This window comes from Gadus macrocephalus, chromosome 12, assembly GCF_031168955.1.
Source record: "Gadus macrocephalus chromosome 12, ASM3116895v1".
In the NCBI taxonomy this organism is placed as follows: domain Eukaryota; kingdom Metazoa; phylum Chordata; class Actinopteri; order Gadiformes; family Gadidae; genus Gadus; species Gadus macrocephalus.
Window position 1 is genome coordinate 585189 of NC_082393.1, and position 25486 is coordinate 610674.

The 25486-nt window shown below is 46.7% G+C and overlaps 3 protein-coding genes across 5 annotated transcripts; 1 reads left to right on the forward strand and 2 right to left on the reverse strand.

Annotated features, from left to right (window-relative positions):
• Nucleotides 1–2766: 2766 nt before the first annotated feature.
• Nucleotides 2767–5415, reverse strand: LOC132469431 (T-cell acute lymphocytic leukemia protein 2 homolog). Its single transcript, XM_060067398.1, has 5 exons — nt 5093–5415; nt 4867–5024; nt 4015–4094; nt 3057–3298; nt 2767–2772 (listed from the first exon to the last, which is right to left on the reverse strand). Exons 2-5 carry the CDS (start codon nt 4893–4895, stop codon nt 2767–2769), a joined length of 357 nt encoding a protein of 118 aa, XP_059923381.1. The 5' UTR covers nt 4896–5024; nt 5093–5415.
• Nucleotides 5416–5884: 469 nt separating this feature from the next.
• atpaf1 (ATP synthase mitochondrial F1 complex assembly factor 1) lies at nt 5885–10971 on the forward strand. Its single transcript, XM_060067278.1, has 9 exons — nt 5885–6119; nt 6537–6654; nt 7151–7213; nt 7717–7779; nt 8174–8224; nt 9529–9576; nt 9712–9807; nt 10051–10155; nt 10508–10971. The coding sequence occupies exons 1-9, from the start codon at nt 5920–5922 to the stop codon at nt 10697–10699; spliced, it is 936 nt and encodes a 311-aa protein (XP_059923261.1). The 5' UTR covers nt 5885–5919; the 3' UTR covers nt 10700–10971.
• Nucleotides 10972–12219: 1248 nt separating this feature from the next.
• LOC132469277 (sterile alpha motif domain-containing protein 9) lies at nt 12220–25284 on the reverse strand. Of its 3 annotated transcripts, none has more exons than XM_060067215.1 (3): nt 25153–25284; nt 19087–19399; nt 12220–16843 (listed from the first exon to the last, which is right to left on the reverse strand). In XM_060067215.1, exons 2-3 carry the CDS (start codon nt 19256–19258, stop codon nt 13221–13223), a joined length of 3795 nt encoding a protein of 1264 aa, XP_059923198.1. In that variant the 5' UTR covers nt 19259–19399; nt 25153–25284; the 3' UTR covers nt 12220–13220. The 3 variants fall into 3 exon arrangements, with proteins under 3 accessions (XP_059923198.1, XP_059923197.1, XP_059923199.1); XM_060067214.1 differs by lacking the exon at nt 25153–25284 and adding an exon at nt 22133–23216; XM_060067216.1 differs by lacking the exons at nt 12220–16843; nt 25153–25284 and adding an exon at nt 22133–23221 and having other exon boundaries at nt 17409–19399.
• Between the last annotated feature and the right edge of the window lie 202 nt (nt 25285–25486).

Here is a 25486-nt window from a genome sequence, read left to right on the forward strand (position 1 = left end):
TGTGTGTGTGTGTGTGTGTGTGTGCTTCTGCGTGCGTGTGTGCGTGTTAGTGTGTGTGTTCCACTATAGCCACCCTGCATTTATGGACCTTTACAATCCTGAGAACCTTAACGCCTCCCTCCCTCTCTCCCTCTCTACCTCTCTCCCCCACTCTCCTCCTCCCTCCCTCTCTCCCCCACTCTCCTCCACTCTCCTCCTCCCTCCCTCGCTCCTCCACTCTCCTCCTCCCTCCCTCTCTCCCCCACTCTCCCCCACTCTCCTCCACTCTCCTCCTCCCTCCCTCTCTCCCTCTCCTCCTCTCTCCCCCTCTCACCCCCCTCCCTTCCCACCCTCTCTCCTCCTCTCTCCCTCTCTCCCTCCCCTCTCTCTCTCTATCTTAGTATCTGCCAGTTGTGGTAAATGTTTGATGTTTACATTTTAATGTTTGTGGCACTTTGATGGACGCCTGTTCAAAGGCACGCCCCCTGGAACGAAACTCAACCAATCAGGGTCAAGAATTGTTTATATGCTGTGGTATAATACAACAATGGAACACTTTGACAACACTGGGAACCTCTGAGGGGACACAGTCACACACACACACAACACAGACACAGACACACACAGACACAGACACAGACACACACACACACATGCGCACACACATATACACACATGCACACACACACACACACACACACACAAACACACCAACACACAAACAGAGATGCACACACACTCACTACCCCTCTGCTCCTGTGGGACCGAGTGTCTCTGATTGGGTGAGATTCTTATCAGTCTTCAGCTATATGGCCACCCATCAGCGACTTGTTAGATTGACAGACTCCCCCCCTGGGAGGCCTTGGCCCCGCCCCTGGGAGCATTAGCCCCGCCCCCTGGGCCCTGATAGCGTCTCTCTGATTTTCTCCTGTTGTGAGAAAGCCAAGAGTCACTCGCTTGGAATTCTGGGAAATGCTGCTGCTGGGCTGATAAGAGTGTGTGTTTTAGTGTGTGTGTGTTAGTGTGTGTGTGTGTGTGTGTGTGTGTGTGCGTGTGTGTGTGTGTGTGTGTGTGTGTGTGTGTGTGTGTGTGTGTGTGTGTGTGTGTGTGTGTGTGTTTGTGTGTATGTGAGTGTGTTTGTGTGTGCTTGTGTGTGTGTGTGTGTGTGTGTGTGTGTGTGTGTGATAGTATGAGTGTGTTGTGTCAGAGTGTTAGTGACTTAGTGTGTGTGTGTGTGTGTGTGTGTGTGTGTGTGTGTGTGTGTGTGTGTGTGTGTGCGTGTGTGTGTGTGTGTGTGCGTGTGTGTGTGTGCGTGTGTGTGTGTGTGTGTGCGTGTGTGTGTGTGTGTGTGTGTGTGTGTGTGTGTGTGTGTGTGTGTGTGTGTGTGTGTGTGTGTGTGTGTGTATGTGTGTGTGTGTTTATCAGTTCTATTTATTCATTATGATTTCTATCAGACTGATATTCAGGTAGAGGAGGAGAGAGACAGACCAGCTGGCTGTCGCCCTGCGGGGCTGACCCCACCGTCGGGGTGTGAATGGGTGACTGTGTGAATAGAAAGATTGAAGTCGCTTCGGCCATAAATGTAGATATTGTTGCAATAGACTGTGTTGTATATTTATATTATGTACATCCGATATGATATACATACTTCGCCATCTTCCACCCTCTCTCTCTCACATAATGTGTTGTCTATTGTTGTAGTGTTTTTTATTTGCCTTTTGTTTGAGTGTCTGTGCTGTCTGAATGTATTCCTTTTTGTAAACCGTCTTTGAGAACCAAGAAAAATGCTGTAAAAAAGTATCTATTAATATTATTATTATTGCTATTATTATATTATTATCTATAGATATATTTATAGGTAGTTATTATCTATATATAGATTTCTAACTCAGCGTCATGTTATGGTGATATGATCAACTATAACAAATCAAAGAAAAAAAACGTAGCATGAATTCTAATTTATTTAGTTATAGGCACAGATAACCTGAACATTAATAACATTCCAAAAACGTGTTCAACCATAACTTTGTAATAATACGTTAAACGATCACATTGAAATAATGTGTTCAACAATAACCTACTAACATATTCAACATTTACATCATATCCTGGTCACAATAACATAACATGTTCAACATTTACATAATATCATGGTCACAATAACATAACCTGTTCATCATTAACTAAATATCTCCAACAATAGCATCAACATAACATGTTAATAACATTATAATATGTTCACAATAACATGACATGTTCAACATTAACATGATAACATGTTCAACAATAACATAACATGTTCAACATTAACATGATAACATGTTCAACAATAACATAACATGAACAACAATAAAATATTTTTTCCAACAATAGCAGTATAATACCATGTTAAACAACATGACATGATTAATAATAACATAATAACATGCACAATAATGATATTAAAACTTGATCGACAAAAACATAATAGCTCCACAATGCAGTATAATCAACCATAACATAACGTGCTCCACCGTCACTTAATCACATGTCACACGATTACTTAATTTAAGTAGTACACTAGTGCATGTGAACATCACATGACATTACACAGTGAATATCACATCCTCTTTCAGCTGATTGGTCAGCCACAGGTCACATGGTCACTCTGGGGCTCCAACATGGGGCCACCAGGACAGCAGGTATGGGTCAGAGGTCAGAGGTCATCTGCCCCGCTGAGGGTGGGAGGACCCCGGAGAGCTGAGGACCTCAGTGGAGCCCCCGGGGCTGCTGCCATACAGGAAGCTGTCACAGCTGGACGGAGACGACAGGAAGGAAGGGAACACATGACCCCACCCCGCCCCCACCTGGTCAGTAGGGCTCCGCCCCCCCGCCCCCACCTGGTCACTCAGGCTCCTCCCCCCCGCCCCCACCTGGTCAGTCAGGCTCCGCCCCCCCGCCCCCACCTGGTCACTCAGGCTCCTCCCCCCCACCCCCACCTGGTCAGTCAGGCTCCTCCCTCCCACCCTCACATGGTCAATCAGGCTCCTCCCCCCCACCCCCACCTGGTCACTAGGGCTCCGCCCCCCCGCCCCCACCTGGTCACTCAGGCTCCTCCCCCCCGCCCCCACCTGGTCACTAGGGCTCCGCCCCCCCTCCTCTGTGGTGAGTGTGGACAGGAAGTGGATGTAGCGCAGAGCGAGGCGCAGCGTCTGGTTCTTGCTCAGCTTCCTGTCGGGGGGGTGGGCCGGCAGCAGCGCCCGCAGCGAGGAGAAGGCTCCGCCCACGCTCTGCTGGCGCCAGCGCTCCCTGCTATTGGTCGACACCCGCTGTCCGTCGCCTGGAGGGGGAGGCGTCGATTACAACACAGCTCCACCGGGAAGTACCGCACACTGGGCGGCTCCCAGTGCAACCAGTCTGCTACTGGTTCTACTGGGCAGCTCCCAGTAGAACCAGTCTGCTACTGGTTCTACTGGGCAGCTCCCAGTAGAACCAGTCTGCTACTGGTTCTACTGGGCAGCTCCCAGTAGAACCAGTCTGCTACTGGTTCTACTAGGCAGCTCCCAGTACAACCAGTCTGCTACTGGTTCTACTGGGCAGCTCCCAGTAGAACCAGTCTGCTACTGGTTCTACTAGGCAGCTCCCAGTACAACCAGTCTGCTACTGGTTCTACTGGGCAGCTCCCAGTGCAACCAGTCTGCTTCTGGTTGTACTGGGAGCTGCCCAGTAGAACCAGTAGCAGACTGGTTGTACTGGGAGCTGCCAGTGCAACCAGTCTGCTACTGGTTCTACTAGGCAGCTCCCAGTACAACCAGTCTGCTACTGGTTCTACTGGGCAGCTCCCAGTGCAACCAGTCTGCTTCTGGTTGTACTGGGAGCTGCCCAGTAGAACCAGTAGCAGACTGGTTGTACTGGGAGCTGCCAGTCTGCTACTGGTTCTACTAGGCAGCTCCCAGTAAAACCAGAAGCAGACTGGCAGCTCCCAGTGCAAGCAGTCTGCTACTAGTTCTACTGGGCAGCTCCCAGTACAACCTGTTTATAGTATATATGCGTTACCATGGTAGCTCGCAGGTCTTTGGGGCGTGGCTATGAGGGGCGTGGCTGTGAGGGGCGTGGCCTCTGGCTGCTCTCTCTCTCTGCAGGAAACCAAACCACACTAAATAATACTACTATACTAATACTAATACTATAATACTACTATACTAATGCTAATACTATAATACTACTATACTAATACTAATACTATAATACTACTATACTAATGCTAATACTATAATAGTACTATGCTAATACTAATACTATAATACTACTATACTAAAACTAATACTATAATACTACTATGCTAATACTGCTACCCCATACTACTACATAATATTACTAATACTGATAGTAATACTAATACATACTAATATTAAGACATATTACTATACTATACTACTACACACTACTAAATACTAATGCTTATACATAATACTATACTAACACATACTAGTAGTACAAACTTGTAATAATACTAATGCATACTAATACACACTAAATGCTGATACTAATACATCCTAATACTGTGCTTAAAATACAAATAACACATTATAATGCTACACTTCAAATACCAATTATACATAGTAATACTACGTTTTAAATACTTGGAAGATATATTAATTCTAAGTTTTAAATACTAATTATAGATAGTAATACTACCTCTTAAATAGGCTACAAATAATAATACATAGTAATACGTTTTAAATACATGGAAACAAGGCGTGCGTGTGCGTGTGCGTGTGTGCGTGTGTGTGTGTGTGTGTGTGTGTGTGTGTGTGTGTGTGTGTGTGTGTGTGTGTGTGTGTGTGTGTGTGTGTGTGTGTGTGTGTGTGTGTGTGTGTGTGTGTGTGTGTGTGTGTGTGTGTTTACCTGTTCTGCGGCTGCACGTCATAACGCATTCTGAGCGCGCGGACTCCGGACGACTTTAGAATTGGAGGACTTCTGTAGCGGTCTGTGTGTGTGAGTGTGTGTGTGTCTGTGTGTAGTGGTTTGTGTGAGTGTAGCGTTGTGAGTGTGTGTGTGTGTGTGTGTGTGTGTGTGTGTGTGTGTGTGTGTGTGTGTGTGTGTGTGTGTGTGTGTGTGTGTGTGTGTGTAGAAGTGTGTATGTGGTTGCAGTGTGTGGGTGTGTACCGGTGTATGTGTGTGTGTAGAGGTGCGTGTGTGTTGGGTCTCCTCTCTCTACTGTCCGAGCCGTCAGCGTCCCTTAGCTTTATAGTCCGGCGGGGTGACGCCGTTCCCTTGGCAACGGCATTAACGAGGGGCCGCCCCCTTCTCCACCTCCTGTATAGTATACACCACTACACACACACACACACACACACACACACACACACACACACACACACACACACACACACACACACACACACACACACACACACACACACACACACACACACACACACACACACACACACACTCACAACGCTACACCCACACAAACCACTACGCACTAACACCCACATACACCCACACACTCACACACACAGACACACACATGTATGTGTGTATTCATTCATTCAAATATATATATATATATATGAATTAATACATATTTTTATGTGTATTATTATTATTATTATATATCTATTTTTAGGTATTCATTCATGCATCTATATATATATATATATATATAGAGAGAGAGAGAGAGAGAGAGAGAGAGAGAGAGAGAGAGAGAGAGAGAGAGAGAGAGAGAGAGAGAGAGAGAGAGAGAGAGAGAGGTATGAATGAAGTTATACATATATATGTATATATATTAATTCATTCATATCTGTAAACATGAATGAACTTTTCCAACCCTGGGAGCCCTCTCTCTCTCGTCTCCCAATAATACTACGTTTTAAGGGGGTGTTTGCGGAACCTTTTTTCCTTCCTTCTGTTGCTTCCGGGAGGAGATCCGCGCGACACGGAGGAGGTGCGAACATGGCGGCCCTGGTGCAGATGGCCTGTTGGTTCCACGGCCGGCTAGCGGTGCGGGCCGGCGGCGTCAGGCCGCTCATCCCCGGCCTGGTCCCGGCGCACTTCAGGAGCTTCTCCCTGAGGAGGGACCCGGAGGAGCCGGAGGAGCTGGAGGAGAACCCGTTCTACTGCCGCTACCGGGAGAAGATCCAGAGGGCACGGAGGTGAGTGGGCTCCGCTCTTTGTTTACTAATACTCTAGTACTGATGAATGATATGCTAATATATACTTATACTAATAATATGCTAATACTAATGCCTGCTAATACATACTAATAAACATGAAATACTAATACTAATGCATACTAATGCGTCCTAATACTAATACATACTAATACTGTGCTAAAAGTACTAATACATAGTAATATAATACTATGTTTTATTTTCTCCTGGTTTCCTCTCCTGGTTTCCTCTCCTTGTTTCCTCTCTCCTGATTTCCTTTCTTAGTTTCATCCCCTGGTTTCCTCCTTGTTTCCTCTCCTCTCCATCACCAGTAGACTTGGGGGGGGGGGGTTGTAGCGGGGGCTGAACCTCAGGGGGCGGAGCTAAAGGGTCACTCTAATATGGCGTTCATCTTTCCAGAGCCAACCCGGAGGAGTCCCAGACGCGGGCGGAGCTGCGGGTGGAGCAGAGACATGAGTCCAGGGTGGAGCAGCTGGGCGCCAGCCAGGCGGAGTTCGTCAGGAGGATGGAAGAGGAGGTGGGTGGTGGTGCAGGGTGGAGAGACGACGGTGGGAGGAGGGTGGAGGTGTAGAGGATGGAGGTGAGGGTGTAGAGGGTGGAGGAGGAGGTGGGAGGTGGAGAGACGGGGGGAGGAGGATGACAGTGGGAGGAGGGTGGAGGTGCTTCTGAGGGTGGAGGTGTAGACGATGGAGGTGAGGATGGAGGTTAGGGTGGATGTGTAGAGGAAGGAGGTGAGGGTGTTGGGGGCGGGGCAGAGAAGAGGGTGGAGGTGTAGAGGATGGAGGTGAGGGTGGAGGACGTGAGGGTGGAGGACATGAGGGTGGAGGAGGTGAGGGTGAGGGTGGAGGAGGTGAGGGTGAGGGTGGAGGAGGTGAGGATCGAGGAGGTGAGGGTGGAGGAGGTGAGGGTGGAGGAGCTGGAGGTGATGGTGGAGGATGTGGAGGTGTAGAGGAGGGAGGTGAGGGTGTAGGTGAAGGAGGCGGAGGTGAGGGTCACCATCTTGTGTTTTTCAGCTTGAGAAGAGAGACCATCTGGCGGCTAGCGGAAGAGAGACGGGAGGGTTCACTAAAGACAAGGTGAGGAGACACCAGGGGTCTCTCTCTCTCTCTCTCTCTCTCTCTCTCTCTCTCCCTCTCTCTCTCTCTCTCTGTCTGTCTGTCTGTCTGTCTGTCTGTCTGTCTGTCTGTCTGTCTGTCTGTCTGTCTGTCTGTCTGTCTGTCTGTCTGTCTGTCTGTCTGTCTGTCTGTCTCTGTCTCTCTGTCTCTCTGTCTCTCTCGCTCTCTCTAACTTCTTTGACATAGCAATTATTTTTTACATTAACGTGAATAGTTACTTTCCCTGGTATCTAGTTTTATTATTATATTGTAACTCAGTTACCTTTTTCGAACAAGTAATATAGTGTATATAGAGTAACTATAACTAATTACTTTTTTAAAGTAACGTTCCCAACACTGTATAACTAGTACTAGTAGTACCACAGCTGGTACTAGAAACGATGTAACTAGTCCCAGCTGTGGTATAACCTTAACTTTATTGACTATGAACCTTAACTAACGTTAACCTGCCTCACGTGTTCCAGACGCTGGCGTCCATCTTAGACATGGACCTGGTCCAGGACAAGACCGGAAAGGAGATCTCAGAGGTACTAACTAGCACCCGATAACTAGCCCTCGATAACTAGCCCTCGATAACTAGCCTTCTATAACCAACCCTCTAAAACTAGCCCTCTCCACCAGCACTACAATAACTAACCCTATATAACTAACCCTAACTTACCCTCTATAACTAGCCCTCTCTACCAGTACTACCCTAACTAACCCTCTATAACTAACCCTCTCTACCAGTACTACCCTAACTAGCCCTCTCTACCAGTACTACCCAACTAACACTAACTAACCCTCTCTACCAGTACTACCCTAACTAACCCTATATTACTAACCCTCTCTACTAGTACCAGTACTACTGGCTAGGTAGGGTGTTCTAGAATGTCTTGATGTGAAGGGGTTGATGTTCTAGAAGGTCTTGATGTGTTCCAGCTCTGGATGAGGTTCTACTCCACCAAGGACACCATCAGCGCCGTCATATCGGTGAGTCCCCCACCAGCAGAACCCCTCTCTGGAACCCCCTCTCTAGAACCCCCTCTAGAACCCCCTCTCCGGAACCCCCTCTCCGGAACCCCCTCTCTAGAACCCTCTCTGGAACCCTCTCTAGAACCCTCCCTGTAGAACCCTCTCTAGAACCTCTTCTCTAGAACCCTCTCTCTAGAACCCTCTCTAGAACCCTCTCCAGAACCCTCTCTAGAACCCCCTCTCTACAACCCTCTCTCTAGAACCCTCTCTACAACCCTCTCTCTAGAACCCTCTCTAGAACCCTCTCTCTAGAACCCTCTCTACAACCCTCTCTCTAGAACCCTCTCTCTAGAACCCTCTAGAACCCTCTCTCTAGAACCCTCTCTACAACCCACTCTACAACCCTCTCTACAACCCTCTCTAGAACCCTCTCTACAACCCTCTCTACAACCCTCTCTCTACAACCCTCTCTACAACCCTCTCTCTACAACCCTCTCTCTACAACCCTCTCTAGAACCCTCTCTACAACCCTCTCTCTACAACCCTCTCTCTAGAACCCTCTAGAACCCTCTCTCTAGAACCCTCTCTACAACCCACTCTACAACCCTCTCTACAACCCTCTCTACAACCCTCTCTACAACCCTCTCTACAACCCTCTCTACAACCCTCTCTCTACAACCCTCTCTCTACAACCCTCTCTACAACCCTCTCTACAACCCTCTCTCTACAACCCTCTCTACAACCCTCTCTCTACAACCCTCTCTACAACCCTCTCTACAACCCTCTCTACAACCCTCTCTCTACAACCCTCTCTACAACCCTCTCTCTACAACCCTCTCTACAACCCTCTCTACAACCCTCTCTACAACCCTCTCTCTACAACCCTCTCTACAACCCTCTCTCTACAACCCTCTCTACAACCCTCTCTACAACCCACTCTACAACCCTCTCTCTACAACCCTCTCTCTACAACCCTCTCTACAACCCTCTCTACAACCCTCTCTAGAACCCTCTCTAGAACCCTCTCTCTAGAACCCTCTCTCTACAACCCTCTCTACAACCCTCTCTACAACCCTCTCTACAACCCTCTCTAGAACCCTCTCTAGAACCCTCTCTAGAACCCTCTCTACAACCCTCTCTAGAACCCTCTCTCTAGAACCCTCTCTCTACAACCCTCTCTACAACCCTCTCTCTACAACCCTCTCTAGAACCCTCTCTCTACAACCCTCTCTACAACCCTCTCTCTACAACCCTCTCTAGAACCCTCTCTGGAACCCTCTCTAGAACCCTCTCTAGAACTCATGTCCTCCCCTGTCTTCCAGACGGAGACGTTTGGACTCATGTTCAGCAGAGCGGAGGCCTGTCCCAGGGTAACACACACACACACACACACACACACACACACACACACACACACACACACACACACACACACACACACACACACACACACACACACACACACACACACACACACTAACTAACAGAGCACCGTGTGGTTGTAGTTCCTGTTTGCTCTGCCCCAGGCGGAGGGATACGAGTTCTTCCTGGGGGAGTGGTCCGGTCACCAGCTGCACTTCACCTCCCTGATCAATGCTCAGGTACCTCCTCTTCCTCGTCCCCCCTCCTCCTCCTCCTCCTCTTCCTCCTCCCCCCTCCTCTCCTCCTCTTCCTCCTCCCCCCCTCCTCCTCCTCCCCCTCCTCTCCTCCTCCTCCTCCCCCTCCTATCTCCTCCTGTCCTACCTCCTCTACCTCCTCATCTCCTCACGCCCTGCTCTAGCTGGCTAGAGGTGCTCTGCTCTGATTGGCTGCTGACTCCGGGCTGTGTTCCCATTGGTCCCCAGGTGCTGGGGGGGCGGGCCCCCAGCCAGCTGGTCCTCTATCACTTCCCTGAGCTGCAGGAAAGGGGCGTCGTCCTAATGACCGCCGAGAGGGACCCCAAGGCCATGGTGAGTCCGGCCAATCACACGCCCTCCTCGTCCTCTGGACCCGCCCAGCCACCATCTTGGTTCTGATCGTCAAGAACCAAGATGGTGTGTGTGTATGTGTGTCTCTATGTATGTGTGCGTGTCTCTATGGTGCCTGCGTGTCTCTATGTGTGTGTGTCTGTGTGTGTGTGTGTGTGTGTGTGTGTGTGTTTTTGTCTATATGTGTGTGTGTGTGTCTCTGTGTGTCTTTTTTACAACTCGGCTGGACTCTTACTCTGTTAAACCGCTTAGTGACTTCCTCCTCAGGAACCCTTACCTGTGTGTGTGTGTGTGTGTGTGTGTGTGTGTGTGTGTGTGTGTGTGTGTGTGTCAGACTGTGCATCAGGCCCAGTGTCTGGCCAATCAGGTGCAGCTGTTCTACGGGAGCCCGCGGCCGGAGACGTTCCGATTGGTGGAGAGCTTTAACCACGCCCCTGCCGGCTTCCAGCACATGGCGGTGATAGAGGAGCTGGAGGAGAGCGGGCTGGGGGGGGGGGGGGGGGGGAGACTAGGGGGGAGAGACTAGGGGAGGGAGGGAGGGAGAGACTAGGGGAGAAAGGGAGGGAGAGACTAGGGGAGGGAGACCTGATGACTGAGAGAGAGACTACGACAGAGGGACAGAGGGAATAAGAGCGTGTGAGAGACGTCTCTCAGGCAGTCACGTCCCGTCCAGCTGAGCTCTGCCGCCCCCCAGTGGCCGCGGTGCTGAACTGCAGCGACCTCCACAGGAAGAGGAGGTTCTTCTGGTGTTCTGCTTCTTTTGGTTCAGTGTGAAATAAAAATAAAGCCTACCTTCAACACGTGTTGTCGCCTTCTTTGCGCTGAGGATCCAGTCATGAGTCATGTGTGAACGGGCCGCTTATTGGCTAAGAGTACGCACCTGGAGAACGGGCCGCTGATTGGCTAAGAGGACGCGTTTGTAGGAGCGCTCCGTTCAGCGTGGCGTGATATATTTCTATGGAGGCGGATGAAGACTGTTTCCACATGTCTGCTGGAGACCCTATGTCCTAACAAAATTGCATACAACCATTAATGTTCGAACAGCATCCGTGGCATACTGGTTAAGGAGTTGTCAGTTTGAATCCCGAACCTCCCGGATGAGGTGCTCTTGAGCAAGGCACCTGAAACCCCCACCTGCTCCCTGAGCGCTGCACATTGTGCCCCCCCATGTGTGTGAACCTCTGTGTGTGTAACACATTATAATAAGGTGCCATAATAAATAGCAACCTAATCATTACCTAACTATTTGTTAATTGTTACTAAAATATCTATTTGGCACAAGTCTGTTTTTTTTCACTGAAAGGGTTAGGGTTAGGGCCGTGTGTTAGGGTTAGGGTCGTGTGTTAGGGTTGGGTTAGGGTTATGCAATCAACTAATACTTCAACTTAAACTATTACTTGTTAGTTAGCTGCTAGCTGTTAGTAGCAGTGCTGAACAGCTAGCTATTAGTATCAGTGCTTAATGGCTAGCTAACATCTCCTTAGTAGCCAGCTGTTAGCTTCTAGCGGTTAGTAGCAGTTCTGAACGGCTAGCTAGCAACACCTTGTTAGCTAGCGGTTAGTAGCAGTGCTGAATGGCTAGCTAGCATCACCTTGTTAGCTAGCTGTTAGCTACTAGCTGTTAGTAGCAATGCTGAACGGCTTGCTAACATCACCTTGTTAGCTAGCTGCTAGTAGCAGTGGTGAAGGGCTCTCCTCCCGTACTGATGATGGACGGCTCCTCCTCTTCCTCCCTTAAGGAGGTCTGCTTTAGATAAGATAAATTATACTTTAATGTATTTATTTTATTTTATACTCTAGAAAAGATGGTCATGTTTCTGCATTAACCAATAGGAGAGCTCAAATGTTCCTCCAATGGTGGAGGAACATGGGCAAAGCCTCATCCCAGAAAGGTAGTGCCCGGTAGTAATAAACCATGGCCTCTAGATCCGAGAGGACTATGAGTCTGGTGCCACAACTGCAAATACATGACAATACAAAATGGATGCATGCAAGAATGTGTGTCATTTCACCTGCTGCACTGAGACAAGATGGATGGACGCTGAGGGATGTTAGATCATGTTTTATTCACATGTTAATTATGTAGCCTACATGTTTTGTATGGACATTGGTTCAAAGAGTGTACACTCACTGTTGGTCACAATGATTCCCCCCCATGGTGCCTGTTACAATCCCACTGTCTAGGGGCTCTGGGGAGGTAAAGTGGGATATACCAAAAATACAAACGAAAACGTGTATTTTGAAGACTATAAAGTCATCAAAATGAATATAAACGCATAGAAGGTAATTCAACACAACATAAAGAAAAAGTAGTGATTAAATATGATTTAACAAGGGCTAACAAATAATAATAATAAAAAGCTAAAAATAAACTAAATTAGAAGTAACCAGACACTTATTCAAGAAGAAGTCAAACATAACATACGGTATCTTAAGAAAAATACAAGATCAACTTAAAATAATGAGTACACAATACCAACGTTCAACGTACAAATGACTGAACCAGTTATGTCATTCGAAGTTATTGATTGCAAGAACAGACTAAACAATATGGACGTAGCATCCACGGCTTCCCCACAGTTCTGAGGGTATGGATCTAGCATGTTCGAGAAGTCCATTTTTGCATTGGAAACAATTCATATTTTGGGCTAGGGCTTAATGGAAGCCTTGAAAATATCCTAAAATGCAAATGTCACTATTTGCATTTAAAAGTATTACAAAATACAGTAATACAATTAAAAATAACCCACAATGCAAGGTTACTCTTTCAAATATTCTAAGATACAATGTAAAATCTAAGTAAAAGGTAGACATGAACAAAGCAATCAAAAAATCAACAATATTATTGTATATTATTACTGTTAACGTGGGTGTTTTCCTCTGAGTAATTTTACAGAAGTGAATAAATGATTTAAAATAATAGCGAACAAGAAGATTATTTTATTTCTGCTCAGACTCAGAGGAGCTGCAAACCAGACATGTAAAGTTTGTAAAGCTTCTTGAAAGGCTTTAGTCTTTACATGAGCATTTTTGAGGGACCTTCTGGTGCTAGTTTTCAAACTGGATATCATAAGCAAGGGGGCCGTTGATAGCAAATCCAATGTAGAAGGAAACCTTTTCTGTGCTTAATCCCCTCCTTGTCGTACCAATGTATGCTGGTCGCACTGGGATTTTTAGTTTTCCGTAAATGGCATACACCTCTCCTACCTCAATGAGTCCAGTGACACGCTGAAGACGGCTGGTTATTTCCCTTTCCCTAAATATGTCCCCAGTTAGCCACAGTTTTGCCAAGTCATTGCGATGCAGCTTAGTGAAACATTCATCAAGTTTTGGTTTGGAAACGAGTCTTGCAAGCCCATTCTCATTCCCCAAGTAAAAGTGGGAAACAGTACTCCTCTTTTGAAACAATATAGATAGACGCTTCTGAGAGGACTTTCGGATTGCAGTCACATAGGTCCTGATTTCTGTTTGTTGTGGTGAAACAGGCCAGAACAACAGCAGTGCCAGGTAGTATGGGTCAGGGAAGGGATAATCCAATGAAACATTCTGCAGAGTTTCCAAAAGAAGATTGCATAGTTGATTATAACTTTTCACATATTTACTTTTGGGTCTCAGCAGGTAGAGTATAACGCTTGACCAAATTAAATTGATTTTTTCCTTTGTCTTTTGGTCAGCAAACTGCTTATTTTCTTGGATGTAGGTGTAGCATTTTACAATTTCCTCCACCGCGTCAGCACTCTTGTCCAAGTGCTGCAGTATCCCAGCGAAAGTGTCAGCATGCATCTCCTCAAGCACTGTTCTCCGTTCCTCAATCAGCATCTTAACGTTGAGGTTTGGATTGCAGTCTCTTTCTCTTTGTCTTTCCTCAGGTGAAGCACAAAAAAGCATCACATACTTTTTAAAGTTATCAGAAATGGTACGGTGATTTATTGAATGATATGTTCCTGAAATGCTTGCCTTTATGTATGTGAAGTAGCAATCAAGGAATTCAAATGTTAGTTTGACCTCAGGTTTGAGACTAATGAGAAACAGCTTATTGGCTTCGATGACTTGAATATAACGGTTATTGACTTCATTATCTTCCATGTGCACACTAGTGATGGGGAGACTTTCTTTTAGAAAATTCTGCAGGTATTTTTTTCTCGATGGGTCACTCTCCTCAAAGAATGGTAATCTGCTCAACATTTCAAATACCATAAAAGCCACCTCCAGCACCCCCACAAAGCCAGCGTAGTTGTATGAAGATTTGGCAGCGTTGTCCTCAGATTCATCATCATCCCACGGTGCCTCATTCAGTTCATCCTCTCTGTTTGCCAGCTCTTGGGCTCTTTTAAAAGCAGCGACAGCCTTCTTTGATGAATTAATATTTGTGTCCAAGTCTTCTGGATTACAAGGTGGACCATTCTTTTTACTTGGTATGTTTGATTTTAGTTGGTTCTTGTATACTTGTCCAATCGTATTTACGGTATAGGAATTTTCTTTGATTTTCTTTGCCTTTTCTGCCCAATTCAACGCCTCCGTAAAATCACGCTCGTTGAGGTACAAGTACCTTGCCAGCGCCTGTGGAATAGAAGCACTTTCAACCAACCGGGAAGATGCTTTAGCAAAGATGTCTTGGATCATTCCTTTACCCTGCTGTTTATGAATTTTCTCTATGAGGGGAGAAAATTTCTCTTTTTCATCCCCATATTTTCTGCTTTGCCGTTGAGTCAGCATACGTTGAATGGATCGTTCTAGATTTCCTTTGCCGATTTTGGGTTTGGTTGTGAAAAACAGATCACAATGAAGTATGGACACAATTATGTCACTCACTTTCAAGAGGTATGTCCTCTCCAGCTCTTCAATGCAGGCAGTTGCAATGGAGTGATGCAGGATGCGCAGGAATTTATACCCTCCCGATTCTTCCTCTCGGTCTATGATGAGAAAGTTTGAATATGGCTTCATTCTCTCCAGAACATTGTCTTCATTCCAGTTGAACATTCTAAGTCCTAGATACTCTTCGGAGAGTGAGATAGAGATTTCAGATGCAAACACATACGCTTTTAATAATGAAAGAAAGGCAAAAAGTTGTGCCTTCTTTGTGCCGAAGTCAAAGTTTTCCAGGGTATTATGAACAAGACCTTCAACATATTCAGGGTCAAAGTTACTCTTCATGATCATGAAGCTGTAAAAGTTTTCAGGTTTTGTATGAGTTTCTCTGAGTTCTAGAAGCTTTTCCTCAAATTCCTCCTGTTCTTTGGGTGTAATGGAACTAGTGACAAGCAGACTTGGTGTGGAGTGTTGACGGTAGAGGTCCTGTGGGCTTTGAGAACGAACACAGTTAAGTATGATAACGTGGCAGCTTGGTGTGTCAACAGTTCTCTCCTCAATGTCTTTTTTGATGCAGGTCATAAGATTTTGTGCATTCACAGTGTCCTTTGAATCATCAACCAGCAGCAGAACTGGAGATGGTTTCTCATTTTTCAACATCATTAACTCTCTGACCTGAATGGCGATCTCTGGCTGCGGCAAAGTGTTGTCTTTTAAAACGGCACATCTGAATTGCCGACGGAGGCCCCACATTACATGCATGGCTAGGGTGGTGCCACCACACCCGGGATGGTGAAAGAGGTTCAGCAGTGTACACACGTCTAAAGAATGTTCTGAATGAGACTTGATCATTTGCTTCAGCTTTTCATATTGGTCTCTTTTGATGAATGGCTTGGCTTTGGGCTTTTCACAAAGATAGAAGTTCCACCATTTCACTTTACCACCTCTGAAAAATTCCTCTTCAACTCTGATTTTAAAATCATGGAACACTGTGCTGTGTTCGTTGTGAATTTTCTCACATTGATTCACACACAAAATATCAAGAGCGGTCATCAGGTCTTTCTGCTTCTGCGTCAGAACAATGAAGGAAGAGTCAGACGAGGGAAGCAGCCTATCAGATGACTGATCCAAGGGTCCCAGAGCCATCACGGTGCCATTGATCTCACTCAGGCTCAGCTCCCATACCGCCTGCTGGCTGATGTCACTGTCACACTTCCCCTCCACCATCAGCCTCCACTTCTCAAACGTGCTTTGAGACTCACAGATACTGATAATGTTCTCTCCTTCTGTGTTTTTATAGAAGGCGTTGTACGTATCGAAGATGGGGTCTTTCTCACTCAACACGGGGGAAAGCAGAAGAAAGATAATGAGAGTTCTGCCCTGTAAGAGAACTTCTGGTTTACAAACAAATGAAACCAATTGCTCCATATCTCTACATGCTTTTCTGAACCAAGTCTTGTAGTCCAACTCCTTGCAGGACTCACTGTCAAGGTCCTCTCGTCCATTGCAGAACACCCAGCTGGTCTGTTTGTAAAGGTTCAGTTTCTTAATCACATCCCCGGTCTCTCCCACATAGAGAGCTGGCTCATGCTTATTGGCCACCCGAGATTCTCCGTAGGAATGACAGAGTCCATCGATAGCTGCCGAGTTTGGGTCGAAGTCTAGAACACAGAACAGTTTCAACGTCTTCAAAAACTGGAGATACTCCAACTGTTGTGGAGCGCTCTTATTCACAACTACAACATATTCATTATAGTAGCCAAGAGAGTTCCCTCCACAAGTTAGCAAGTTCTTCAGCTTCTCCCCCTGGTTGGCTTCTCTCCTCAAACCTTCCTTTGGGCCACACTGCTGCTTCAGTTGACCTATGTTCATATCAAAACATAAAGGCATGAATCAATCAACAGTGGCCATGATTTTTGGATAAAGAGCAAAAAGTTCTTAAATTAATGAATTTCTGAACCTATTGGTATACCTTTGTTCTCTGCGATACATTGCGATATGAAAAGCTACAGGAATGCCGTTTGAGGTTATTAACAATCCTTCTTTTCTGACCACAGTTGCTGGCAACTTACTTGTGTTGTCAATCAAGGGGTGGGACACATTCATATCAGAAAAACATTAGGCTGTATGAACTATTAATAAAGTATCTAATAAGATACATCATAACAGGGTGGCATTATGATCTTTTTTTAATAATAATAATTAATCCAGAATTGATGCACTCAGTAAACATTAGAGACTACTAATGTCAAGTTTAGTTACTGGTTAGTCCGTCTCTCCTCACTCACCATGTGGTGCAAACCTGAAACATTCATGTGATCATAACTTTGTTATTTTGCCTTTACAACGCGATACTCAAAGTGTCACAATAATCGCGTAAATTGATGAGATTACCTTTATTGGACATGTATTTTTACTAGATTTTTTAGCCAATTTACTAGATTCGAATTTACCAGAAAATGTACAATTTAACAGCCATATGAAATACAGTTGATGGGCGTATGTAGAAATACATGTTTAATACACGCATCGTGTTTTTTCATCTTGTGCCTCCTCGGGTTTCCTCTGTGTTGGTATTTGGGGTTTTAAGCAATTTTTTAAGGGCCTTCTGTGTCACCATAAGGGCTCCTTCACACCTATAGGTGGCTAGACTCTGTACCAGTCATGGGGGAAGTTGATACTTGGTTTTAATTTCATTTGGTTCGGTTAGCATTCATACTTTCAGTTGGCGAATCAAGCATCGTAAAACACATTGTGCCACGCTGTCCATTATTACGCTACGGTAATAATGGAGCAAAAAAATTGTTTGTGCAGTCTTGGTGAATAAAATTCAGTGCTGTAAGCTGGCGTGCTCAGTCGCGCTAAACTATAATCACTGTTTACACTTGCGCATAACCATATGCAACCTTATTTATACACCTGTCGCAATCAAGCCAACCCTTTTGTTGTTCAGTGTGTGGCACTAGAAACGCATGGATGCAGACGCGCAGGAAGATATTTTCGCCAGGGGGTGCGGAGTTACGGTCCACGTAGAGTTTATATAATTCTAAAGATACTATGTTACACTGTATTCTGCAGACCACTCACAAACTTGTTCGTCATTGTCGTGTCTGGCTCTGTGAGTGTGTGTGCATGCTATGTGCGTAGGCTGGATGAATCTGATTGCCCAATCAGCCAACCAAGTCAGTCTAGTTTGTGTTTAATTGGTTGTGTTCCTACAAAGCTAGTGTAAATTTGTTTTAAATGAAATTACATTTTTTGTTGTACATATTGCTTTTGTTGTACAACTTGTGAAGAAATGTTTTAGGAGTGCATCTCTTTCTCTCCCTCACTCACTCACGCATTCAAACACGTTATGTATTTTTCACTGATCCAAGCACTCCAATACAAAAATGTAAAGTAACTTGTAATTTGAGTAACTTTAAAACAAAGTACTTTTTACTCTTACTCAAGTAGGTTTTCCAATTGGAATATTTACTTTTACTAAAGTAGATTTTGAAGGAAGTAACTTTACTTTAACTTGAGTATAGATTTTCAGTACCCGCCACTGCACCTGGCTGTATATAACTTTTTTCAATTTGTGGCAAAAGTGAACTTGCTAAAGTTGGGTCGGAGCACACCGAAGCGAACAGAACCAGAGTTCACTCTGAAGCAGACCAGGTTTGGTTTGATTGGTCATCACGGTTCGGATGAGCATTCACAACGCTCCAAAATAACCGTACTATCGGGGAAAGCCCCTAGGGTTCGATTAATACACACCAAACAGGTGTGAGAGCACCAGTAGTCTTTCGGGAGACCAAGTGCTAACGCATTTTCTCTGAAAATTCAATGCATGCTCATAACTAACATAAAAATGGAATTTGTATTTTAATGTTGTGTTACTTTACTTTAATAGCCTAAACATAATTATCCCTATTACATTTTTTTTTTAAATGAATTAATGGCCAAGATGGCTGTCAAGCTTTATATTAACCGGCCAAATAAAATTCGACTCGGCAAATGGTCTGTAAACACTAGTGGAAACCCTGGCCCAGGTCAAAGGATTATTCAGGGGAATTCTAAGTTCAGCCTCTACAAGGGAGGTTCTCAGATCAGATCTCTTTACCCATTTTCTGCTTCAGGTCAACCTTAAGATCTTGGCGAGGGATCATCGGTAGAACCCGCAGCATGGCCTGCAGCGCTGTGTCCGGTCCGTAGTGTTGTAGCATGACGTCAGCCAGGTCCGTGGGGTCCTTGTCTTCCAGCCGGCTCTGGGGGATGGCATCATTGGAGCACATCTTTAGCTCTCTGAGATGGAATCTGAACTTCTTCAGATCGTCCTTCCCCAGATCATCCAGGATTCCCAGGAGCAAAGTTCTTGCAGTGCCATGTTGGACAGGGTCCGGTGGCCCCGGATCTCTAGCGGGCAATGGGGCTGTCTGCAGAGACACAAAGACACGCAGTCACCATACCAGCCTGCTTCCTGAGGAGAGACGTGAGAATAAGGATCTGTATAACCTGAACGCAGCACAACGGGGCATAATAGTGCTTTCATAAACTGTCACTATGAAAATATCATCCATCCTTGTGCCGTGTGGAGATTACAAAATCCGGCTTTACTACAATTATACAATCTATTAACTTAAAGCGCTTAGCTTGTTTGTCCTCTTCGCTATTAGGGATGGGTCAGAAAATTTGATCGAAATCAAAAGTCAAAAGTCAAAGTCGATTTTTAACATTTGGACCGTTAATATTCTTTCCCATTCAAATAAACAAGAATTAACGGACGGACCTAATGTTGGACACCTCGAAGGGCATTATCCCGCTTATACCATGGTCACTAGTTATATTATCATGCGTTTTACAATCCAAATATTAAGTTTTTCACAAGCCATAACTTTGTTTCCCTGGTAACGCCTGAGGGTTTGACTAATACCTGGAACAATCATTACCTTCCCGTAAGGTTCTTATGCAACGGAAACGTTGTTCACTCCTCCAGTAAATAGGACGGACCTTAGCTAAGACTTGGTATTCTAGTCCGCTGAGAGCTAGAGAGCCAGAGAGCTAACGTTATGCATTGTTCATATTTATAATTCGAAATTCGTCCCAGCCTCTAGGGTCTATATATATAACCGCATTGTCTGATTACAGTTTAATTCCTTTTTCACAATTTGCCAGCTCTTGTTTTGAAGACCGAATCCCGCGCCATTTGTTTCAATGGGAATCGCGACGGTCTTTACTTTCAACATAAAGTGTACATATTTATCATTTGAAATTCATCCAAGCCTTTATACCACAGATACTATAGGGTCTACAGCATATGATTACAGTTTAATGCATTTTTCACTGTTTACCAGCTCTCGTTTTGAAGGCTGAACAGACAATTTGACTGGAACTACACAGCAGGTAGTTGTTTTTTTGAGTTAAGGATCTTAAGTGATTTCTTGCCGATGATCCATGGCTGCCTTTGTGAATGTCGGCACACATTGAATAATCGATTATTCGTTCATACCATCCACTGATTATTTGATCATGAAAGATTTGAGTTATTCACATCCCTGTTTGCTATGGCGATAAGCGGTAAATAAGGCGTTTTCCAGCAAGCAGCACTAGTCCTTCAGAGGGTAGACTGAAGCAGTACGGTGACAGTGTATGGCCGGACTAACAGTTAGTGGCGTGTTTTCCATCAGCGGCTACGCCAGAGAGGGTGGGCGGAGCTACCGCAGCAGAGAGGGTGGGCGGAGCTACAGCAGCAGAGAGGGTGGGCGGAGCGACAGCAGCAGAGAGGGTGGGCGGAGCTACCACAGCAGAGAGGGTGGGCGGAGCTACCACAGCAGAGAGGGTGGGCGGAGCTACCGCAGCAGAGAGTGTGGGCGGAGCTACCACAGCAGAGAGGGTGGGCGGAGCTACCGCAGCAGAGAGGGTGGGCGGAGCTACCGCAGCAGAGAGTGTGGGCGGAGCTACCACAGCAGAGAGGGTGGGCGGAGCTACAGCAGCAGTGAGGGTGGGCGGAGCGACCGCAGCAGACAGGGTGGGCGGAGCTACCGCGGCAGAGGGTGGGCGGAGCTACCACAGCAGAGAGGGTGGGCGGAGCTACCACAGCAGAGAGGGTGGGCGGAGCGACCGCAGCAGAGAGGGTGGGCGGAGCTACCGTGGCAGAGGGTGGGCGGAGCTACCGCGGCAGAGGGTGGGCGGAGCTACCGCGGCAGAGGGTGGGCGGAGCTACCGCAGCAGAGAGGGTGGGCGGAGCGACAGCAGCAGAGAGGGTGGGCGGAGCTACCAAAGCAGAGTGTGGGCGGAGCTACCGCAGCAGAGGGTGGGCGGAAAAACCACAGCAGAGAGTGTGGGCGGAGCTACCACAGCAGAGAGGGTGGGCGGAGCTACCACAGCAGAGAGGGTGGGCGGAGCGACCGCAGCTGAGAGGGTGGGCGGAGCTACCACAGCAGAGAGGGTGGGCGGAGCTACCGCAACAGAGAGGGTGGGAGGAGCTACCACAGCAGAGAGGCTGGGCGGAGCTACAGCAGCAGGGAGGGTGGGCGGAGCTACAGCAGCAGGGAGGCTGGGCGGAGCTACAGCAGCAGGGAGGGTGGGCGGAGCTCCAGCAGCAGAGAGGGTGGGCGGAGCTACAGCAGCAGGGAGGGTGGGCGGAGCTCCAGCAGCAGGGAGGGTGGGCGGAGCTCCAGCAGCAGGGAGGGTGGGCGGAGCTACAACAGCAGGGAGGGTGGGCGGAGCTAAAGCAGCAGGGAGGGTGGGCGGAGCTACAGCAGCAGGGAGGGTGGGCGGAGCTACAGCAGCAGAGAGGGTGGGAGGAGCTACAGCAGCAGAGAGGGTGGGCGGAGCTAAAGCAGCAGGGAGGGTGGGCGGAGCTACAGCAGCAGGGAGGGTGGGCGGAGCTACAGCAGCAGAGAGGGTGGGAGGAGACTCGCTCATCAACCCACTTCCTGGTTGTTTTTATCCATAGGAGGAATGAAACCGAGATCGTGAGGAGAACCACTTTAAGATATCCAATATGACAAGTTTCAGAAAAAAACAAATCGCAATTAATTACAGCAAAAAGTGAGATTAATTTGTTAGGAGATCTAATCGATCTAGAGCCCAGAATGTTTAACATGAAAACCTTTGTGACGATTAATTAAAATCTTAATTGTGATGCAAGAATTAGGCGGTCTTACGGTCGGTGTCCAGGGGGCCTTTCTCCTGGGGGTCTCTGTCCTGGGGGCCTCCCTCCTGGGGGCCTCTGTCCTGGTGCTCTCTGTCCTGGTGCTCTCTGTCCTGGGGGCCTCTGTCCTGGTGCTCTCTGTCCTGGTGCACTCTGTCCTGGGGGTCTCTGTCCTGGTGCTCTCTGTCCTGGGGGTCTCTGTCCTGGGGGCCTCCCTCCTGGGGGTCTCTGTCCTGGGGGCCTCTGTCCTGGGGGTCTCTGTCCTGGGGGTCTCTGTCCTGGGGGCCTCTGTCTTCTGCGGCGTTGAGATCGCCGCCTCGCTGGCCTTCTTGCCCTTTTTATGGGGTTTCTTCCTCGAGCGAGGCTGTGAGGATGTAGCAGCCTCTTCTTGGGATGTGCTGGTGTTCACGGCGGCATTCAGGACAGGTTCAGGATTGTTCTTCAAACCTCGAAGCAATGCCAGAATCTTCACAGCAGGACCAGTGGGTACTTTTAGGTCTAGAAAGTCCTGCTTCTGGAAACACACCAGACAGTCCCCAGAGACGTGTCCCTCTAGGAGCTGATCTGCGTGTTTGCCATCTATCTGTGCGTGCTCTGTTATCCACTGGTAGACCTGCTCCCTGCTCCATCGCTCCACGTACTCTGGAAACGGAGACTGAAAGGTGCGGCCTTGCTTCAACAGTTCCAGGTGTGCTGTAACTTTAACAGCAGTGCCGTGTTCTTTGGTCAGATCCAAAATGTCGCCCTTGTCAAAGTACTTGATATACTCTCCTAATACCTCTCCCTCAAAGAACCTGTGAGTGACAGTCGGGCTGACTTTGACCCGAGTTGTCAACCACTGACACACCTCCTCCTTCGTCCATTTCTCAATCTCCGGTTCCTGCTCAGTTACAGGGTCGTCCATTTTTTTTTTTTACCTAGAGTGAATAAGAGTTGACAGTGAGAACACCTCTCCCTCTCTCTCATTTTAGATAAAATACTTACATGTTTCATGCAAGGGCTGTCATTTGATTTTAACAAATATTGACATTAATCGCATTATCAAAATTTTCTGGGAGAGGGCCCCAAATTATTTATCTATTTAAGTACAGTTTAAAATAATGTAATTGTTGCTTCATCAGTATCAAAATAGATGTATTATATATATTATATATAGTCTATTTGTTTTTTTAAATGTCATGAAGCCTAATAAGATACATTATGTACAAAGTTCTTAGTTATAGCGTAACGTTTGATTACGGTGTAACAGGGGTGAACAGAGGCCACAGTGGCTGAGACGGTAATGACGCTAGCTCTAAAATCAAGAGGTTGCCAATTCGATTCCGTCCATGGTCTGATTTATTTTTTTCTCTTATAGTCCAGCTGATTGATTCAATCTGCCTCTTTTGAACATTTTAGTATGATTTAGTAAGATAGTATGATAATTATAGGACGTAATGACGGGCTACGACGCCTGGCTGCTACCAAACCAGCTGTAGCTGGCTGCTTTCGGTCGCAACCAAAAGCCTATTTACTCACATAACATCTTATTAAACAGAACAAATATATAGGGGGTGCTTTATTAAACTGACGCACCCACCTGTATATTTGTTCTGTTCAATAAGATTGTATGTTTAGGAGCGGGACAGAAGCTGAATTTCAGTTCACTTTATGCAAATGAGCGGGTCATGCAGACCGCGGTCGGCCATGTGATTGGACAATCGATCCTCAGCGAGTGCCGGCGGCGAATGTGTTTTCAACGTGCAAGCCCCCACCCTCCTGTTTTCCCAAGGCCCTCCCTCAGCTGACCTAATGATTCGCCCCCCACACTGATTGACAAGAAGAACATTGCATTGCATGCACATAGAACAACTGGCATAATGGACAACGAAATACAATGCAACACATAACACACAAACTACTTAAATGTCCCAGGGTCGCTACAATACCACACACACACACACGCACACACGCACACACGCACACACGCGCGGGCGCGCGGGCGCGCGATAGCGATCAACTAAGCATGTAAGCCAGGGGTGCCCAACCAGTCGATCGCGGTCTACCAGTAGACTGCCGATAGATCCCAAGTCGACCGCGAGGGGTGAACATTTTAAGGCGCGGTAGCGCATGCGCTGTCAACAGTAGTTGAACGCCGTCAACAGTAGTTACGCAGTCCTAAACGTTGGCATGGCTGAGGGGAAACGAGTTAAGACCTACCATTTTCACCCTGAGTGGGAGGAAGATAATATTGATTATTGTTGAGAAGACGCCGTGTGCGGACGGAATGAAACCCCCACTGAAGTCCGTAGGTCCACGATACAACACCCCCCTACTTGAAAAGTAGATCTTGGGTCAAAAAAGGTTGGGCACCCCTGATGTAAGCAATCCCTCCATTAATTAGTCAGTGTTTCATGTATTTATGCTTATTATTCTTTTTCTATTTACCAAACTTATGACTATCTTGTGTTTTCGTGGCTCGGCATCAGCAGCAGCACTTGCCTCAACTACGAGCGTGCAGGCAAAAAGCGCGGCTCCTTTAAATGGAAAAGAGAAATCGCAAGAGCGATAGGAGCTGTACATATTTTGGACAGCGTTTCGTTTTGAGCTATTCGGCGATTTTGCATCTTTTACAGCTTTTGGTGTGAACGTACAGTAACACCGGCGCACCGCACGGACTCGTGGTGAATCTCATATCCTGGTTTCAAGCACTTCCATCGACAAAGTGGTGAACTCCCAAAAGCAGCCGCTAAAGGGAGTTCGGGGTACGGCCACGAGGTTGGTTGGGCGCGCCTAACCTTAACCGCGTTAAGGTTTCCACTTGAATCCAGTTAATTACCTATAATAATAATATAATAATTATCGTTATTCTATAATAAGAAGAATGGTTCTTTCCTTAACTTTAACTCTATTCTAGAAGAGGTTTGAATCGCTGAAACACTCCACAAGTTAAACTAGTTGCCTACGCAAGCCTACCCCGACTTCCTGAATATAATGTAACATGGATATATACATAATAATAATAATAATAATAATAATATGGACTAGGCCTACCTATCTCCCTCCTCCTCGGACATCCGGAACGCCGAGAAACCCGCTGGGTCAGGATGAACCATGTTTTGCTAGGTTAAGGCTTCATGAACTCATCTGTAAGATCGACGCGTCCGCACACTTTGAACTTCCTCATCCATGTGAGGGTTTTATCTCCGTCAAATAGAGCACAACAGTGACCCTGCCCCGTTTATGAACGGCCCTCTCTGATATGTCCATGGCAGGCCAGGGGCGATTCTAGGTTTTGACTTTTGGGGGGGCTTAGCCCCAGGAAGCCACAGGGGTATATAAAGGGGGGGGGGGGGGATTTTGAATATCGTAGATGTGATTTCCTGCA

Coding starts and splice junctions, on each gene's coding strand:
- LOC132469431 (XM_060067398.1), bottom strand. CDS start 4,895: ATGCGTTATGACGTGCAGCCGCAGAACAG. Junction 4,095..4,866: donor GACGTGCAGCCGCAGAACAG/GTAAACACACAC, acceptor GGTTTCCTGCAG/AGAGAGAGAGCAGCCAGAGG. Junction 3,299..4,014: donor AAGACCTGCGAGCTACCATG/GTAACGCATATA, acceptor CTCCCCCTCCAG/GCGACGGACAGCGGGTGTCG.
- atpaf1 (XM_060067278.1), top strand. CDS start 5,920: ATGGCGGCCCTGGTGCAGATGGCCTGTTGGTTCCACGGCCGGCTAGCG. Junction 7,214..7,716: donor GAGGGTTCACTAAAGACAAG/GTGAGGAGACAC, acceptor CACGTGTTCCAG/ACGCTGGCGTCCATCTTAGA. Junction 9,577..9,711: donor GAGCGGAGGCCTGTCCCAGG/GTAACACACACA, acceptor GTGTGGTTGTAG/TTCCTGTTTGCTCTGCCCCA.
- LOC132469277 (XM_060067214.1), bottom strand. CDS start 23,023: ATGGACGACCCTGTAACTGAGCAGGAACCGGAGATTGAGAAATGGACG. Junction 19,400..22,132: donor AGGCCCCCTGGACACCGACC/GTAAGACCGCCT, acceptor GTGTCTCTGCAG/ACAGCCCCATTGCCCGCTAG. Junction 16,844..19,086: donor TGACCTGAAGCAGAAAATGG/GTAAAGAGATCT, acceptor ATATGAACATAG/GTCAACTGAAGCAGCAGTGT.